This window comes from Myodes glareolus, chromosome 10, assembly GCF_982192425.1.
Source record: "Myodes glareolus chromosome 10, mMyoGla1.1, whole genome shotgun sequence".
NCBI classification, from domain to species: Eukaryota; Metazoa; Chordata; class Mammalia; order Rodentia; family Cricetidae; genus Myodes; species Myodes glareolus.
The window spans coordinates 24,603,882-24,622,475 of NC_142035.1; the positions used below are offsets into that span (position 1 = coordinate 24,603,882).

The 18,594-nt window shown below is 48.1% G+C and overlaps 1 protein-coding gene across 1 annotated transcript; it reads left to right on the forward strand.

Annotated features, from left to right (window-relative positions):
- Positions 1–451: 451 nt before the first annotated feature.
- On the forward strand, positions 452–18,584 carry Pxmp4 (peroxisomal membrane protein 4). The gene is made up of 4 exons (XM_048431523.3): positions 452–638; positions 7,955–8,017; positions 12,550–12,748; positions 17,343–18,584. The coding sequence occupies exons 1-4, from the start codon at positions 526–528 to the stop codon at positions 17,604–17,606; spliced, it is 639 nt and encodes a 212-aa protein (XP_048287480.3). The 5' UTR covers positions 452–525; the 3' UTR covers positions 17,607–18,584.
- Positions 18,585–18,594: the final 10 nt, after the last annotated feature.

The window sequence follows — 18,594 nt, forward strand, 5'->3', positions numbered from 1 at the left end:
TGCAATCTCAGCAAGTGGGAGGTAGAGGCGCGCGCGCGCGAGAGGGAAAGCCCATCCAGGGCTACAAGAGGTACTGTCTCAAAATACCAAACGAAAAGAGTGACATGTGATTTATGCTCTGAGAAGTTAGCTGCGGTACCTGCTAGACAGTCGAAAGTGTCGTTGGTTTGGTAAGACCGAGAACGTCACCTCCCCCAAATCACCCATTCCCTCCTAAGCCTCACAATGAACCAAAGGTCTCCCTATGAAAATTGCCTTCTGATTGGTCGAATCCTTCCGAGTCACGATGGTTGGTTACCAGCTCTCCTTTCTCTTCCAATCAGACAGCTATTCCGAAGAAAGCGAGCGGCTCAGCCCCCTGCTGACCAGTGCGCTCTGTGACTGGCTCTCTTGTATGAGTGACGGTAGACTCAACCTATAGATACAACGACAGGGCGGTCTCCCCAATGCTGTGGGCTGTGCAGCCAGAACGCAGGGCTGTCAGTACGCGTCCAGCCGGGACCCTCGATCGAGTGCTCCGGTGCTATGGCCGCCCCTGCGCAGCTGCAGGCTCTTCTCAAGGCTGTCAACACTCTGCTGCGCAAGCGCCGCTACCATGCTGTGTTGGCCTTGCTTAAGGGCTTCCGGAACGGGGCTGTGTGAGTGGGGCCGCGGAGTCTGGTCAGGGCTGAGGGACGGGCCTGGCTGGGGTCGCGAATTGGAGGCCCCGTGTCATTTCACTGTGCGCTCTCTAGGAGCTCTCGGGTTTGATTTCGGTGCCCCGTTGGTGCACCGAGCGTAGGTTTCTGGGTTCCTGTCACCGTGTCAGTCCTGAGCTGGGGCTCACTCACCCTGTTCCTCTTCTGTGTTCTCTGTGCTTTATAACTTGGCACTCTTGACTTAGTGGCTTCCTGTGCCAGCACCTGTAACTTCTCATTTGTGTCCAGTTCATCACCTCATCTTGCCTATGCCCTTTGGCCTATTTGGCTTTGGTGACTCTGTATGCACAAAAGAACTGGACTCTGTTCTTTAGCAAGCAGGTGGTCACCTTTTGCCTAATAGGGTTTTTCTGTTAAGCTGCCAACAGGTTCCCATCCTGTTTCTCATCCATATGACTTCACCTCGGCCCTCATTTTCCTGGGGACTCATGGGAAGAGACAGTGAATATTAAAAAAAGGCGCGACTATTTGCTGGGCGGCTTCCTCTCACTCCCTCATACCGTAGGAGAGGAGGTCTTGGGGCCATTTTGCTCGACTGGTGCCTAGGGGGGCAGCACCTCCTTCTTTAGACCTGCCACCTTCTTTAGACCTCATGCATTAACAGTTATTGAGGGGCTACTAGGCCAGAACTCTCAATGACTCAGAGAAGAAACCAAAGTCCCTAAAGTTGACATCCTGGTAGCAGTGTGTGGCACTGTTTTGAGTGTGCGAACTGCCAGGATTTAACACCTGAAATAATACTGGAATCTAGATCTTTGAGCAGGTCATCTAGCCTTCCTGAGCCTCACTTTCTAGAACACGGGTCCCACGGAGCACTGTGTGGTACTGTTTGGGGACGCGTCGTACCTGGGGTGTGTCTGGCAAGTAGTGACTGTGACTGTAGTTACAGGCACCTGCCACCTACCTGCCTCACTAACACTTTCAGGTCTCTGCTTGAGCGCTGCCTCCCCACTGAGGCTGCCTCTGAACTTCCCACCCTGTTCCCTACCTTGTCTCTCTGCAGTGCTTGTCGTCAGCGGACACCGACTAGTCTCGTTCCATAGTCCACGCCTCACACTAGAAAGCATGCTTCATTCGGTGGTGGGAGCCATGCCACTATTCCCGGCATTTAGGAGGCTGGGACGGGAGGATTAATGAGGACCAGCGCTAAGTAGTGCATTCCAGATCACCCGGGTGCTAGTGTGAGACCCTTCCTCCACAACAAGAGGACAATATGAGCTTTACAGTGCACACGTTTTTACCTATAGTCCCTCTGTGTGTCCTGTTACTCCCTGCTATAGGCATTCAAACTTTTCTTGGATAAGTATTTGAAAACTAGGAATTTCTCTTATCTCTGCCTTTCAGATGAGTGAATAGTGGCTAGGGGAGGCATGCTGATTGCCCCTGCTCACATCGAGTTAGGGGTACAGTCGGGATGCAGACTCCGTGGCTGGGGAGGCATGCCGATTGCCCCTGCTCACATCGAGTCAGGAGTACAGTCGGGATGCAGACTCAGTGACTAGGGTATGCTGATTGCCTCTGCTCACATCGAGTTAGGGGTACAGTTGGGATGCAGACTCAGTGGCTAGGGGAGGTATGCTGATTGCCCCTGCTCACGTCGAGTTAGGAGTATAGTCGCGATTCAGACTCAGAATGGACACTCAGTCACATAGGAAATACTTTCTACTAGATCTGGCGAGATCTTATCAGTCACTCTTTGAACAAGATGGGATGAACCCTGAGGTAACATCAATAGCCCTCTTGCCAGGTATCATGGGACAAAGCAGGAACTGGCCTATGTGCCAGCAAGCATTGCCTAATATGAGCTTTGCACACCTGCCCCGCCCCACCTCTCTCTGTGCCCCCCTCAGTGGACCTTCCCAGCCAGGACAGACATTTTCTAGGGTCAGGTGTTTGGGCTCTAACCCCAATGCTTTCACTGTGACAAACTGGATAGTTCTTTGTCTCTTCTGGTCTTAGTTTCCTCCTCTGTAAAATTAAACGTGTAAACTCAGTCATTCCCGAGTCTCCAAGGCAGGGACCTCATGACTTGTTAGTGGCATTTATACTGTGCCCATCTGTAAGGCCCATACGTCCAAGGGGAAGTCTCTCAAACAGAGGGGGCCAAGCATGGCCTCCTACGCTTGTAGTCACAGCACTTTAGGATTGCCAGTCTGAGACTAGCCTGGGCCGGACAGCAAGACTAACGAAACGACCCCCAAATGACAACAAAACAAATAACAACAACCCAAATACCGCACCAATGCAAAGTAGTATTCAGGAAGGCTTTTCAGAGGGAGTGCTGGTGATATCCTGAAGGGCAAGCTAGAGGTTTCCGGGAAGGAACGGGCATCCCGGGTGTGGAAATACATTCAACACAAGGCCTGTGTTTGTGAAGAAAGGTCACCAGTTTAGGGAGGTCAACCCGGATGGCTGAGGTCTTTGAACTTTGCGAATTTAACTCACTCCTAAATATTCACGAGTTTTACTTGTGTGTGTGTGTGCGTGTGTGTGTGTGTGTGTGTGTGTGCATGCACACACACAGATGTACTCATGTGCATGTATGCTAGCACATGTGGAGGTCCAAGGACAATCTCCCTGTCATGCTTCAGGCCCCTTCCTTTCACTTCTGGTTTGAGAGAGGGTCTCTCTAGCCTGGCACTTCACCCGGTAGGTTAGTCGGCCATCCAGCTCCGAGACTCTGTCTCCGCCTCCTACCTCTCTGTTTCCTGGACTACATATGCCTACCACCATGCTTTGCTTTCTACATGGGCCCCAGGGATCCACATTCAGGTCCTCAGACTTACATGTCAAACTCTTTACCAACCAAGACATCTTTCTAGTCCCCACTTTAATAAAAGGGGGGAGGGGTCTTACTGTCTATCTTAGGTTGGCCTCAAGTCAAGCGCCTCCTGTCTCAGCCACCCAATTTCTGAGACTACATGTGTGATGTAACAAGTCTCACCTGAATCTGGGGAGTCTAAGAAAGGGCATGACAGATGTAGGAACTTGAGGACAGTCTGCTTGTGTCGAAGGGAAGGCTCTAGATGACTGGGGGCGGCTGAAGCCTCTCGATGCAGGAGAAAGAGATAAGGTTCTGGAGGTGCTAGGGGACGAAAGGCCACAGGGACTGACGGGAACTGCCTGACCACTGCTGGGCAGAGAAGGAGATAAGGACATCAAGCTGGCTTTGCAACAAAAATGCATTTTATGTTGTTAGCTTTTCAAATATCTTTCATTTCCCCTTTTTAAAGTGAGGTAACGCATTTACAAAAGTCATAAAAAGTTCACTGCTAAGCCAGAAGTGTACTTGTGTGGTAGAGCACATGCTTAGCATGCAAGAGGCCCTGTGGTCTATCTCTGACTCTAAAATAAAGTTACACAAATGTCCTCTGTCATCAGTCCCTCTCCACAGAGCCATCCCCAGATGAGTCTCCTGTGCCATCTCCAGAGCGCCATGCACACAAAAGCATCTCATCTCCCACGCCTCTGATGTTTTCTTTTGGATACTGTTGGACGTGTAGAACAGTTCCTCACCTTGCAACATTGCTTCACTGCCCACACTTTTCCACTTTGTTCGTTTAAATCCCACAGACTCAGCAGGCATTTCCCAATGAGGGCTTTGTGCATCCTCTCCCATTCCGACTCTCCCTGTATCCTCTGTGAACCTTCCCAGCCAGCCACGGCACTCTCTGTGCTCATGTCCTTGGGCCCCAGTCCTAATGCTTTTATGCTGAATATCAAATGACTCTTCATCCCTTCTGACCTCCGTTTTCTCTTTAAAAATTCTTTTAAATTAAGCTAGGCAGTGGTGGTGCATGACTTTAATCCCAGCATTTGGAAGGCAGAGGCACGCGAGTCTCTGTAAGTTTGAGGCCAGCCTGATCTACAAAATGAGTCCAGGCCAGTTAGAACTACACAGAGAAACCCTATCTTACAAAAAAAAAAAAAACTTTTAATGAGTGGAGGAGAAGTCGATCCAGGGAAGAGGGAAGGTGGAGGAAGGAACTGGGAGGAGGGAAGGGAGGGAAGGCTTCAGCCTGGATATATTATATGAGAGAAGAATAAAAAAATGTTTTTATTAATTATTTTTAAGAAGTATTATGTTTTTCTAGACAGGATTTCTCTGTGCAGCCCTTGCTGTCCTGGGACTTTCACTGTAGACCAGGTTATCTATTCTTGAACCCAGAGATCTGCTTGCCTCTGCCTCCTGAGTGCTGGGATTAAAGGTGCCCACTACCACCATTTATTTTATGTGTATAAATGCTTTGTATGTTTATGTACCACTTACATTCTGAGTGCCTGTGGCAGCCAGAAGAGGGAATGAGATCCCTTGGAACTAGAGATACAGATGGCTGTGAGCCACCATGAGGTGCTGAGAACTCGCTGGGGACCTGGGTTCATACTCTTAAACACTGAGCCATCTCCAATCCCAAATTCGGCTTTTTTGTTTCGGTTTTCTGAGATAGAGTCTCTCTACATAGCCTTGGCTGACCTGGAACTCCCTCTGTTGACCAGGCTGGCCCTGAACTCACAGAGTTATGCCTGCCTCTGCCCCAGGTGCTGGAACTAAAGGCGTGCGCCACCACACTTAACACTGAGCTCGGTTTCCTCTCTTGCCCTCTTCTGGCCTCGGTTCCTTCCATGTAAAATGAATACACAGAAGAGCATCCTCTCTCTCTTTCTCATGTACATGTTCATGAGGATGTGTGTTGTGGGAATTCATGTAAGTACCAGGGAGGGTTGCCACGGGAGCCCCTCTTCATTGAAGCCTGCAGTGACTGTTTCTGTATATTCAGGTGACAGCCATATGTGGCTCATAACCATTGTCTCAAGGCCTTCAGAGGATTTTAGGCCTCCTAAGGCTCAGCTGTAGAAATGAGGGTAAAGGTGCTGTCTTAGTTAGGGTTACTATTGCCGTGATGAAATAATGTGGCCAAAAGCAACTTGGAAAGGAAAGGGTTTATGTGACTTCCAAATCCTGTGTCACAGTCCTTTGAGGGAAGCTGAGGCAGGCGCTCAAACCAGGGAGGAACTTGGAGGCAGGAGCTGATGCAGAGGCCATGAAGGAGTGCTGTTTCCTGGCTTGCTCCTCATGGTTTGCTCAACCTGCTTTCTTATAGAATTGATGACTACCAGCACAGAGGTGGTACAACTTACAGCAACCTGGGCCCTTCCCCATTAACCACTAATTAAGAAAATGCCCTACAGGCCTGCCTACAGCCCAGTCTTATGGAGACATTATCTCAGTTGAGGCTTCCTCTTCTCAGGTGACTCTAGCCTGTGTCAAGTTGACACAAAACTAGGCAGCGTAAGGTGTCTGACAAAGAAAAATAAGAAGCGAGACATGGGGGGGGGGTGGAAATACAGTTCAATGGTTAAGAGTACTTGCTGCTCTTGAAGTGACTTGAGTTTGTTTCCCAGGACCATATAGGTATCTCACAGCCACCTGTAAATCCAGCTCTAGGGGATTTGACACCTCTTCTAGACTCCAGAGGCACTATGCATGCATGTGTACATGCACGCGCGCGCGCGCACACACACACACAAATAAAATAATAATAATAAATTAAACTAGGTATAGTAGCACACATCTACAATCCAAGCATTCAGGAGGTGGTGGGAAGGAGACAGGAGTTCAAGGCCTCTGTCAGCTACAGAGACTGTACTACAGAAGATTCTTACCCAAAAAAGGGGGTGGGGGGTTGGTGTTGAGACTAGGGAGGGGTAACAGCACTTGCCACCAAGCCTGAAGACCTGAGCTTGATCCCTGGGTTCAAGTGGGGGAGGGAGAAAACTGCCTCCTGCCAGCTGTTCTGTGGCGTAAGCACACATGCTGTGGCATGCATGCTGTCCTAGCCAGGGTGACTAATGCTGTAATGAAGCATTATTAGCAAAAGCAGCTTGGAGAGGAAAGTGTTCATTTAGCTTACATTTCCCGAGTCACAGACCATTGAGGGAAGCCACGGTAGGAACTCAAACTGGGCAGGATCCTGGAGGCAGGAGCTAATGCAGAGGTGGTGGAGGGGTGAGGCTTACTGCCTTCTTCTCATGACTTGCTCAGTCTGCTTTCTTATAGACCCCAAGACCACTAGCCCACAGGTAACATCACCACCCACAATGGGCTAGGTCCTTTCCAATCAATCACCAATTAAGAAAACGCCCCCACAGGCTTGCCTACCTGCAGCCAGATCTTTTTTTTTTCTTTTTCTTTTTCATTTTTTTTTTTCCAGACAGGACTTCTCTGTGTAGCCCTCACTATCCTGGAACTCTTTCTGTAGACCTGCCTGGCCTCAAAAATCACAAAAATCTGCCTGTCTATGCTTCTGGAGTACTGGGGTGAAAGGTGTGTGTTACCACCTTCCAGACCAACTTGAAGCCTGGTCTTATGGGGGGCATTTTCTCAGATAAGGTTCCTTTTTCTCAGATGACTATCATGTGTGTCAAGTTGTCACAAAACTAGCTAGCACACATGCCCACACACATACACAAATAAATAAATTTAATAATTTTTAAATCCACCAAAACAATAACAACAATAAACTAAGATAAACTTCTCGGTGTGGTGGCACACATTTCTAGCACTCGGGAGGTATAGGCAGACAGATCTCTGGGAATTTGTTGTTGCTGATTCATTTTTTGAGATGGGTCTCACTATGTAGCCCTGGCTGGTCTAGAACTCACTATGTAGACCAGGCTGGCCTTGAACTCAGAGGATCCACCTGCCTCTGCCTCCTGAGTGTTGGGATTAAAGACGTGTGCCACCATGCCCAGGCTTTCTGAGCTTAAGGCCAGCTTGGTGTGCATAGTGAGTTCCAGCCAGAACTAGCACTGTATAGTAAGATTCTGTGTCTGTGAATGAATGTAATAACAATTAAAACAGTATTAGTAATAGCAATAATAAATCAAATTTAAAATTAGTCAAGGATGAGCCTGACTGCAGTCGGTAGAGAGATGGGGCTGAGAGAGTCTCCGCAAAGCCAGGAACTGTGGACCTCTTTGCATTCTTCATTGTCTTCCATAAGGACTATACCCAGCCCTCTAAGATGTAGCATTCCTCTTTAGTTGGGGAAACTGAGGCTCAGAGAGGGTAAGATAAGCCAAAGCCACTCTGCCGAGAGGCTCTGGGACTTGAACCCAGATGTAACTGGAAAGCCAACGTTATTCCTCTCCCATAGTAATGTCAGAATTGGGGGTAGGAGAAAGGACCGGGGGAAGGGGGAGCCTGGAAACTGCTACAGTGATGGGCTAGTAACTGTTTGCTTCTGTTTCTACAGCTATGGAGTCAAAATCCGGGCACCTCACGCACTGGTCATGACCTTTCTCTTCAGGAGTGGCAGGTACCTACCCTCTCTGCAGACCCTCTGGGAGATGATGTGGTGTGGTAGTTTCTAAGCTGGGGCTAGCTTTCCATTCCTCTGTGCTTTCTAAAGTCCAGCGCTGATCCTAGCTGATCCTACATCCCTCACTTGAAAACGCCTGTGGCTCCTCACTATCCTCCAAAGAGACCCAGCTGCCAGGCCTGGCCTTCACGGCCCTCTGAGGTTGACACAGTTAAATGTCTACAGTGTCCAGCGTGGGCTTCCTTGGCACGCAGGCCCTGTTCCACTCCCACACGTTTGCCTGTGTGCATCCACTTCCAGGAGAGCCTGTCCTCTTCTAGTCTGCCTTTATTTCTTCCTGGGAACTTGTCTGGTCCTCTGGGTCATCTTCTCCGGGATGCAGGCTCTCATCCCTCCTCACCTGCTCCATGTTCTGACCTTCGAGTCAGAACTCTCTATAACTCTTCCTTCAAGGCCCCATTCAGGGAAGGCCTTGCAGTCTCGTGTTTATGGGTGTAGACAGACCTGCAGTTTCCAGGAATCGCACACAGGGACTGGAGAGATGGCTTCGGTGGTTAAGAGCACTTGTTGCTTTTTCACAGGACCTGAGTTCAGTTCTTAGCACTCACATGGTAGCTTCCAACCATCTGTAACTCCAGTACCAAGGACTCCAACACCCTCCTTCTGACCTCTGCAGGCACCAGGCATGCACAAGCATGTAGGCAAAGCACTTACATGCATAAAATAGAAAATAAATAAATTTTTAAAAGAAAAAGAACCATACACAGAGGATGGGCTAAAGTCAAATTGCAAGGTTTCTGTTTTGGCAGTTTTATTTTATTTGTCTTTGTTGGGACTTTTTGCTTTCCAAATCACATCTTTTCCTCTCTCCCCTCTTTTTCTCTCTCGCATTGAGCCAGGAACACAGTAGGCGAGCACACTGCACAGAGACAAGAACACAGTAGGCGAGCACACTGCACTGAGCTATATGCCCAACCCTTCCAAATCTTTTTGTTTTGTTTTGTTTTTGAGACAGAATCCCAAATCTTGTTTTGTTTTGTTTTTGTTTTTCAAGACAGGGTTTCTCAGGGCTGAAGAGATGGCTCAGTGGTTAAGAGCACTGACTGCTCTTCCAGAGGTCCTGAGTTCAATTCCCATCAACCACATGATGGCGCACAACCATCTATAATGAGATCTGGCGCCCTCTTCTGGTGTGCAGGTGACCTTGGAGGGAATGCTGTATACATAATAAATAAATAAATCTTAAAAAAAAAAAAAAAGACAGGGTTTCTCTGTGTAGCAGCCCTAGCTATCCTGGAACTAGCTCTGCAGGCTGGTCTCAAACTCACAGAGATCCTCCTGTCTCTGCCTCCTGAGTGCTGGGATTAAAGGCATGTGCCACTACCGCCTGGCTCTCAAGTAATTTTTTTTTGTTTTTGTTTTTGTTTTTTGAGACAGGGTTTCTCTGTAGCTAGCTCTTGTAGACCAGGTTAGCCCTGAACTCACAGAGATCTGCCTGCCTCTGCCTCCCAAGTGCTAAGATTAAAGGCATGCACCACCACTGCCCAGCTCCCAAGTCATTTTTTAAAAACTGAATTTACTCATTAGTCACCAAGTGTTTAGTGAACATGTACTGTGTGATAAACACTGCTCTGGCTGCTAAGACTACAGCAGCAAACAAAACAGACAAGGATTCTTGCCCTCCTGGGGTTTATCTTCTAGCAGGAGGTGGCAGAAAATGAGCATTCAGAATATCAGGGAAACAAGGTAGTGGCGGTGGCGCACACCTTTAATCCCAGCACAGGGGAGGCAGAGGCAGGTGGATCTCCAAATTTAAGGCCAGCCTGGTCTACACAGCAAGTTTCAGAATATCCAGGTCTACTCAGAAAAACCCTGTCTCAGAAGAAAAAAAAATATCAAGGAAAAGAGTTCACAAGATACTGAAGTCCAGGGACGGCCAGAGGTAGGATGGATTGTGCCTGGTGAGTCTGAGAAGCTGGCCACCAAACTGTTGAAAGGGAGAGGCAGTAGCATCATAGCGGGAACTGGGTCAGGCCTGCCTGGCTCTCGGCCTGAAAGAAGAGCTTGGTTTTCCTTTTAAGCGAGAACAGGAAGCTAGGACATTTTGAGCAGGGACATACCACGGTTTGACTTCCTGCGGGTTTGGGTTTTTTTTTTAAAGATTTATTTTGATTTTTAATACTATATCTCTGAATATGTGCCATGAGTGCAGGTGCCCTTGGAGGCCAGAAGAGGGCAGTAAGAGTTTTTGGGGCTGGAGTGATGGGCGCACCTTACACAGGTGCCAGGAACTGAACAGGTACTCTGTAAGACCAGTATGTACTCGTGACCCTGGAGCCAGCTCCTCAGCCCCCTTTGGGAGGCTTTGTGTGTTTTGTGTCCTTTTTGCTTCTTGAGATGTGGTCTTGTTATGATGTCAGCCTGCCCTCCCACTTCAAGGCCCAAGTCCTACCTCAACCTCCCAAATAGCTGGGAATATAGGTGCCTGGCTTTATGTATGTTTAGCAGCGAGAGGATTAGTCATTTGCTGCCTGGCTGAGAACAGCTTGGCGAGGGAGGAGGGGCTGATGAAAGAGCAGAAGTCTGGGTGTCCATTAGCAAGAAGCTATGTGGTATCCTAATGTGGTGACCTACATCTGGGTGCTGGCCGGGAAAACAGAGGAGCCAGACTAGAGATGTCTTAAAGTCAGTGTCAGATACTTTCTTACTTTTTCAAGGTTACTTTTTTTTTTTTTTTTTTGAGGCAGTGTCTCACTGTGTGGACCCAGATGGCCTCGCATTCACAGACATCCGCCTGCCTCTGCCCTCCAAGTGTGTGCCACTATGTCTGGCCTTACCTTTTTCCTTAGTTTTCGAAACAGGGTCTTAGGGTCTCAGGCCTAGGCTGGTCTCCAGCTCTCAGTCGTCCTGTTTCACCCAGGATTACAGGAATGTGCTGCCATGCCCAACTGCAGTCCAACATTCTTGCTTTAAAAATGTTACTCATAGCCAGATATGGTGGCACACACCTTTAATCCCAGCACTCAGGAGGCAGAGGCAGGTGGATCTCTGAGTTTCAGACAACCTGGTCTTCATAGCGAGTTCCTAGATAGCCAGGGCTACCTAAAAAGACCCTATCTCAAAAAACCACCCAACCAACAAGCAAAGGTACCCATGAAGCTCATGTTCTCAAAAGCCAAGAACCAGCGGCTGCAAGCTTTTCCCACTCACCTGACTGGCTTCTACCATGGCTCCCTCCCCATTTTTTCAAGACAGGGTTTTTCTGTGTAGCCCTGACTATCCTCATATCCTGGGACTCACACTGTAGACAAGGCTGGCCTTGAACTCCCAGAAATGCACCTGTCTCTGCCTCCTCACTGCTGGGATTAAAGGTGTGCACCACCACTGCCCAGCACCACCACCCCCTGCCTTTGGGGGGGGTCCTCGTCTAGAATTGAGAGATATACTCTGCTCTATCTGTGGGTTATCTTTGCTGCCCCCTAGTGGGACTGTAAAGATGGCTCAGCCAGAGAGTGCTTGTTGCTCTTCCAGAGGACTAGAGTTCAATTCCCAGTACCCACACCCAACAGCTCACAATTGCCTGTAACTCCAGTTCCAGGGAATCTAATACCCTCTTCTGACCTTTGTGGGTATCCACAGACATGTGCACGCATACACACACACACACACACACACACACACACACACACACAGTCTCTCTCATACACACTCTCACCCACTCACCCTTTAAGGAAAAGGTGGATTGAATTAGTTCCCCTTCATCTCTAAAGAAACACCAGTCTTAGGTTCTGACCTCCTCACTGCTCTCTGTACACAACCACCCATGCTCAGAGCCCACACCAGCCTCTCTCCATTGCTTGGCTCCCTTTCCGTGCCTGTCCTTAGGGCCTTTGTGTGTGGTGAGTCTTCTGCCTGGAAAGCAGCACACTCCTCCCATGGATGCCTTTCCCTCCCTCAGATTCCAGGACCACCTCTTGTCAAAGTCAATGTCAGATTCTTGTCTTGGTGATGGTGTTTCTTCCTCCTAAGCCCCACAAAGGCAGACAGAAGATCTGTCCTTTCTCAGAATTCTCTCTGCAGATCCAGCCCATAGTAGGCACTCATTCATCTGTTCACTCACCCCTCCCATTTGCTGAGCACCTACTGTGTGTCAGGCCCTGTTCTGTGCCCTTGGGATGAACAAGAAGAATCTAGACCATGCCCTGCAGGAGCTTACACTGAGGACAAGGGAACTTCATACATCAGCTTACAGATGTTAAATGGTGATGAGAGCCATGAAGGAAAAGACCTATGAGAAAAGGGATGGACACTCGTTAATGCAGTGTCAGGGAGTGGCCCTCTGAGGTGGTGCACTGAGTTAAGGCCCCCCGTCAGGTAAGAGGGCAGTGCCCTATGGGCATCCTCCTTAGAGATCTCAAACTGGATGGGCTTCAGTATTGTGCTCCTTGCCCAGTTCAGATCTGCGTGCACTCCGGAGAAAGCTCACGCTCCAGTGGGGCCTGCGCTCATGAAGCTTTCTGTTTGTGCAGTCTCCAAGAGAAACTGCAGGCCGTCCTGAAAGCCACGTACACCCACTCTCGGAACCTGGCCTGCTTTGTGTTCACCTATAAGAGCCTCTGTGCGCTCCAGTCCCACATGCAAGGTGAAACCCACCAGATGCACTCTTTCCTGGCAGCCTTCCTCGGGGGCCTCCTGGTGTTCGGGAAGAACAACAACGTCAATAGCCAGGTAAGGTTTTCCTGCGATGGGACATTGAGGGGCGGGGAAGTGAGGTGAACTCCTGGCTGCTGTCTGTGTCTGAGGTCTAAGAATCATCAGTCCCCGTGTGACCTTGGGAAGGTCACTTCTCCCTCAGTTTTCCCATTTGTAAACCAGGCCACAGCTGCAATCCCAGGGCTCCCCACATCAGTGTGTCTACTACTCTTTGGGGCAAGGATTTTGGTGGTGGTGGTTGATTTTCTTCTTCTTCTTCTTCTTCTTCTTCTTCTTCTTCTTCTTCTTCTTCTTCTTCTTCTTCTTCTTCTTCTTCTTCTTCTTCTCCTCTTCCTTCTTCTTCTCTTCCTCCTCTTCCTCCTCCTCCTCTTCCTCCTCCTCTTCCTCTTCTTCTTCTTGTTTTTTTGTGACAGGGTTTCTCTGTGTTACGTTCATATCTGTCCTGGAACTCACTCTGTAGACCAGGCTGGTCTCAGATTCACAGAAATCCACCTGCCTCTGCCTCCTGAGTGCTGGGAATAAAGGTGTGCGCCACCACCTCACAGCTCCTGATATTCTTGCCTCATCCTAAGTGCTGAGATTGCATGTGCATCAATGACTTGGTGGTGCAATGATTTTTTAAAATTATTTCTTTGTGTGTGTGCATGTGTACGTGTGTATGGGTGTTTGTGAAGGCCTGAAAAGGGTGTTATATCTTCTGGAGCTAGAATTATAGGCAGTTATGTGCCGCCCTATGTGTGTGCTAGGAATCAAACTCCGTCCTGTGGAAGAGCAGCAAGCATTCTTAACTGCTGAGCCATCTCCAGCTTAAGATTGTTCTCTTTTTGCTGGGCGGTGATGGCGCATGCCTTTAATCTCAGCACTCGGGAGGCAGAGGCAGGTGGATCTTTGTGAGTTCGAGACCAGCCTGGTCTACAAGAGCTAGTTCCAAGACAGGCTCCAAAACTACAGAGAAACCCAAGATTGTTCTTTTAATGCACTTTGACCTGGGTGTGGTGGCACACTGAGAGACTAAGGCGCTGATTTGAAGCCAACCTGGGCTGCATCTCAGAACAAACAAGCAGAACTCAGTGAAAACAGGAAATTGAAGGAGAAAAACTGGTTCTTTGAAAAGATGAATAGAATCAATAAATCCCTATCCCAGGATCCCCACAAAGATGTTTACTAATACAGGAAATGACAAGGGTTATGTTTAATATCTTGTGTATATTAAAAGGCCTTGAGGAGCCTCAGCCCTCAGGAGGCAGAGGTAAGGGGATCTCTGTGAAGGCAAGGCCAGCCTGGTCTACATAGTGAGATCCAAGACAGCCAAGGCTACATAGAGAGACCTTGTCTCAATAAATATTAAGTAAGCAAATAAATAAATAAAAATAAAAAATACAAGCCCCAAGGGCCTGTGAAGTGTCATGGAAGGCAAAGTTGTCTGCCCTTAAGTCTGACAACTTAATTTGGTCTTTGGGATTCACGTGGTGGAAAGAGAGGAAAAGTCCCGAAGGTTTTCCTCTGGCCTCTCCACATGGACTATGACATATGTGTCCTGCACCCCAAAAAATAAAATAATAATAAATAAAATTTAGATTTTTAAAAGATCTTGAATACCATGGAATACTATGGCTAAGTCTGTTTTTACAAACTTGGTAGCTGGTATGAAATAGATCCATTCTTTGGGAAGAAAAAACTCTGCCTGGGTCACATGAGAAGGACAGCGTGACTCTTTTAAAACAGACTCTTTTTCTTTTATGTCCCTGAGTGTTTGCCTGCACGTACGTTTGTGCACCATATATGTGCCTGGTGCCGGGGGAGGCCAGAAGAGGGTGTGGGATCTCCTGAAACAGGAGTTACAGATGATTGTGAGCCACCATATGGGTGCTGGGAACCAAACTGGGGTTCTCTGCAAGAGCAGCACATGCTCTTAACCGCTGAGCCATCTCTCCAGCCCCCCCCCCTTTTTTATTTTTTTGAGACAGGGTCTCGTGTTACCCAGTTTGGCTCAAACTTAATATATAGCTGAGAGCGGCCCTGAATTCCTCCTGCCTGTACTTCCCCAGGGTTTGGATTATAGGTATGTGCCACCACAGCCAGCTACCTTTTTCTTACTGTGCCCTGCTCTGTACCCCAAGATGGCCTTGAGTCTTGCCAATTCTCCCTGAGCCTCCAGAGCACTGGGGTTATAGTCATGTATGGCCACCCTGGCTGAATTTTTCCCTTTTATTTCTGAGTAGTATAGAAGTGCCATCAGTTTTTTGGTTTGTTTTGTTTTTCCTGTGAAGGACATCTGGGAAGCTTCTAGCTTTAGGATGTTACAAGTAGAGCTGTGAAGAACGCTCTTGTCTAGAATCTTCTGTGAACATACGTCTTCATTTTTCTGGGATAAAAGCCCACAAGTGTAATTGTGGGTTGTATGGTACATGCATACTTGGTTTTAAAACAGCCTGCCAAGAAAGAAGAAAGTAAAAAAAATCAACAGCCTTCTGCCAAGCCGTTTTCCAGAGTGATGATAGTTTTTTACATTCTCACCGCAAATATATGAATGCCTATCTACATTCTCCATATCCTAGCTAACATTTGGTTTGTTGCATGATTTATTTTAGCTGCATTTTAAAGTTTTTTGGTGTGTGTGTGTGTGTGTGTGTGTGTGTGTGTGTGTGATATGATTGTAAGTGCAGGTGTGCACCTGCCATGGTGTGTGTGTGTGGATCAGAGGACAGCTCTTGGGAGTTGGTCCTCTTTTTCTACTTTAGACTCTGGAGATTGAACCCAGGTTGTTAGATGTTCAGCCCTGTCTTAGCCACTGTGACATTGCACCTCGTTGTGACTTTCCTTTGCCTTTCCCTAATGGCTAATGCTGTTGAAATTGTCCTCATTATCATGTATCTGCTACCTGTACAACCTCTTTGGTGAAACTTCATGTCTTTTGCTCATTCTCTGTTTCATGTTTTATTTTGGAGCTCTGAGGACATTTTTCAGATCATCCACACACTGATGCCGTGCAGATATGCATTGTGAATGTCTGACGTCTGAGCTTTTCTTTCTCGGAGACAAGGTCTTGCCCCAGCTGGGCTAGCATTTATTATGCTACCCAGCTGGCTTCACAGAGAACAAAAATGAATCTCAAGGAGATCTAAAATATTATTTTCCCTGTGATAGATCATTTTTTAAAATTTTAAACTGTGTATAATTCATTTTAAAGACTTCTAATAAGGGTGCCAGTCATAGTGGTGCACGCCTTTAATCCTGGCACTCAGAAACAGAGACAGGAGGATCACTGTGAGTTTTAGGCCAACTTGGTCTATTTAGCGAATCCCAGGACAACCAGGACTACATAGTGATACTGTGCCTCAAACAAAACAAAACAAAAAGCACAACTTCTAATAAGGGGATGGAGAGGTAGTTCTCTTGGCAAAGTACTTATGAAGCAAACGAAGAACTGACTTCCATCCGCAAAACCCACATAGAAAGCTACCCACTATACTGTAGTGCTTTCTGGTAATCCCAGCACCGGGGAGGCAGACGCAGGCAGGGACCTGGGCCTTCTAGCACCAACCACTCTATTCAAATTGGTGAGCATCATGTGATGAGAGACCTTGTCTCAAAAATAAAAACTGTAAAGAACAACATAGATGGTTTCTGAGAAACAACACTTACTAGTGATCTCTGCCTTATACACACACACACACACACACACACACAGAGAGAGAGAGAGAGAGAGAGAGAGAGAGAGAGAGAGAGAGAGAGGTATTTGGGACAGAGAGAGGTAAGTCCCTGAAACTCTACCGTCAGTAGCATAGCCAACGTGGTGTATTCCATGTTGAGTGAGAGACTCCTGTGTCTCAACAAATCATGTGGGGACAGGGTGGGCCTAGAGCTCAAAGAGTAAGAGTACTTTTAAAATCTTTTAAAAGAGAAAACCCTTGTAAATTGAAAAGAGACGGTTGTTAAAACAGAGTCTCTCTACACTGTCCCAGCTATCCTGGAGCTCACTCTGTGGACCCGGCCGGCCTCGAACTCACAGAGAGCCACCTGCCTCTGCCTCCCGAGTGCTGGGATTAAAAGTGTGAAGGCATGTGCTGTACACCTGACTATAAATTGAAAGATTTATTAAGATACTGGGTTTTAATTACACTATTTGTCAACTTGACACAGGAAAAAAAAACAAAAAGAAATTAGGCTAGAGCTGGGCATGGTAGCTCACACCTTTAATCCCTGCCCTTGGGAGGCAGAGGCAGGTAGATCTTTATGAGTTCCAGGCTAGCCTGGTCTATATAGCAAGTTCCGGGAAAGCTACATAACAGGGAGACCCTGTCTCCAAACAACAAGAACAAAACAAATATTTCGGCTAGAGAGGGAACTGCGAAAAACACTGATGCCGGCCTCTGATCTCCATACCCACATGTGCACACCCAGCACACACGGGATGCACCTACACAACACACACACACACAGATGGATACATCAAAATGCCTGCTGCACACCACCTCAGTCATCTTGTACATCAACTTTGAGAGTCACGGAGCCAGTGAAGAGCCGTGCCGGTGTCTAGGGCTGGATGGGCAGGTGAAGGTTCCCAGTGGCCATGCTCACTAGTAATCTCAGCATTCCCTCCCTGCAGATCAACATGTACCTGTTGTCACGCGTCCTGTTTGCCTTGTGCCGCCTTGGTGTGGAGAAGGGCTACGTCCCTAAACCCCGGTGGGACCCATTCCCCTTGCACACGGCGGTGATTTGGGGGCTTGTGCTCTGGCTGTTCGAGTACCACCGGCCCACGCTACAGCCCTCCCTACAGTCCTCCATGACCTACCTCTATGAAGACAGCAACGTGTGGCACGACATCTCAGACTTCCTCATCTTCAACAAGAGCAGCCCCTCCAAGTAACACAGCCCGAGGCACTAACGGAACTCCTCTGCGCAGACAGCTTCCGGGCAGTGCCCAGCCACTGCCCAGAGTATGGTTCTATTGTCACGCCCTCCTGGAGGAGCCTGCCTTCTCAAAGCCATGGGCCTCACACTCCAACTTGTTTGGTCCCAACCAGGGTTCCATTTATGAAGTAACAGCCCTGAATTTCCACCCGCCAGGTACTTTTGGATAGCGTATGTAGCAAGGGGCATGCTAAGGAGTCTGGGGCTTGACTCCCGCTGCTATTCCGACTCCAGTAAGGCCAGGGCAAGCGTCACCCTCTCTGGGCCTCAGGCCATTCAACACAGGAGGACCCTTAGAGGAGAGTTTCTTCCTGGTGGGTATGGTAACCCTCCTCTGTGCTGTGTATCAGAGGGCTCTTTGCTAGTGGGCAACAGGTTACAGATACCTTGGGGGGGGGAACTAAACTCTTTGTCTAAGGTGTGCCATTGAGGAGTTCCAGAGCCCCATTGTCCAATAGGAACACAACATGAGCCATATGGGCAATTGCAATTTTTTCAAGAGCTGGAGGTAGGGGACAGCCCTTGTTAAACTTGTGGGAGCCCCTGGATCCTATCCCCAGCACTTAGAATAAAACTTCTAGTGGCCACATTTTTATAAAGTATTAAGAAGGCTGCAGCAGACGGTTGTGAGTTCCAGGCCAGTCTGGGATATATAAGAAAATTCTGTCTCAAAAAATGGAGAGCTGAGGCGATGGCTCAATGAGTAAGGTGCTTGCTGCCGAGCCTCGTGACCTTAGTTTGAGCCCTGTGTTCCACATGGTGGCGTGGTGGGAAGAGGGGAAGAAAGAACCAGCTCCTGCAACTTGTCCTCTGACTGCCACGTGTGTGCCTTGACATGTATGTGTGCATGCAACACACACATGCACATACACAATAAATAAAATGTAATAAAAGATTTAAAAACATGTAACATGTAAAATAAATCTTAACAATATATTTTGCCT

What these genes read in the sequence shown, in the direction of transcription:
- Pxmp4 (XM_048431523.3), top strand. Translation starts at nt 526, where the DNA reads ATGGCCGCCCCTGCGCAGCTGCAGGCTCTTCTCAAGGCTGTCAACACT. An exon ending in GGCTTCCGGAACGGGGCTGT is followed by an intron (nt 639 to 7,954) that starts GTGAGTGGGGCC and finishes CTGTTTCTACAG; the next exon opens with CTATGGAGTCAAAATCCGGG. An exon ending in ACAACAACGTCAATAGCCAG is followed by an intron (nt 12,749 to 17,342) that starts GTAAGGTTTTCC and finishes CCCTCCCTGCAG; the next exon opens with ATCAACATGTACCTGTTGTC.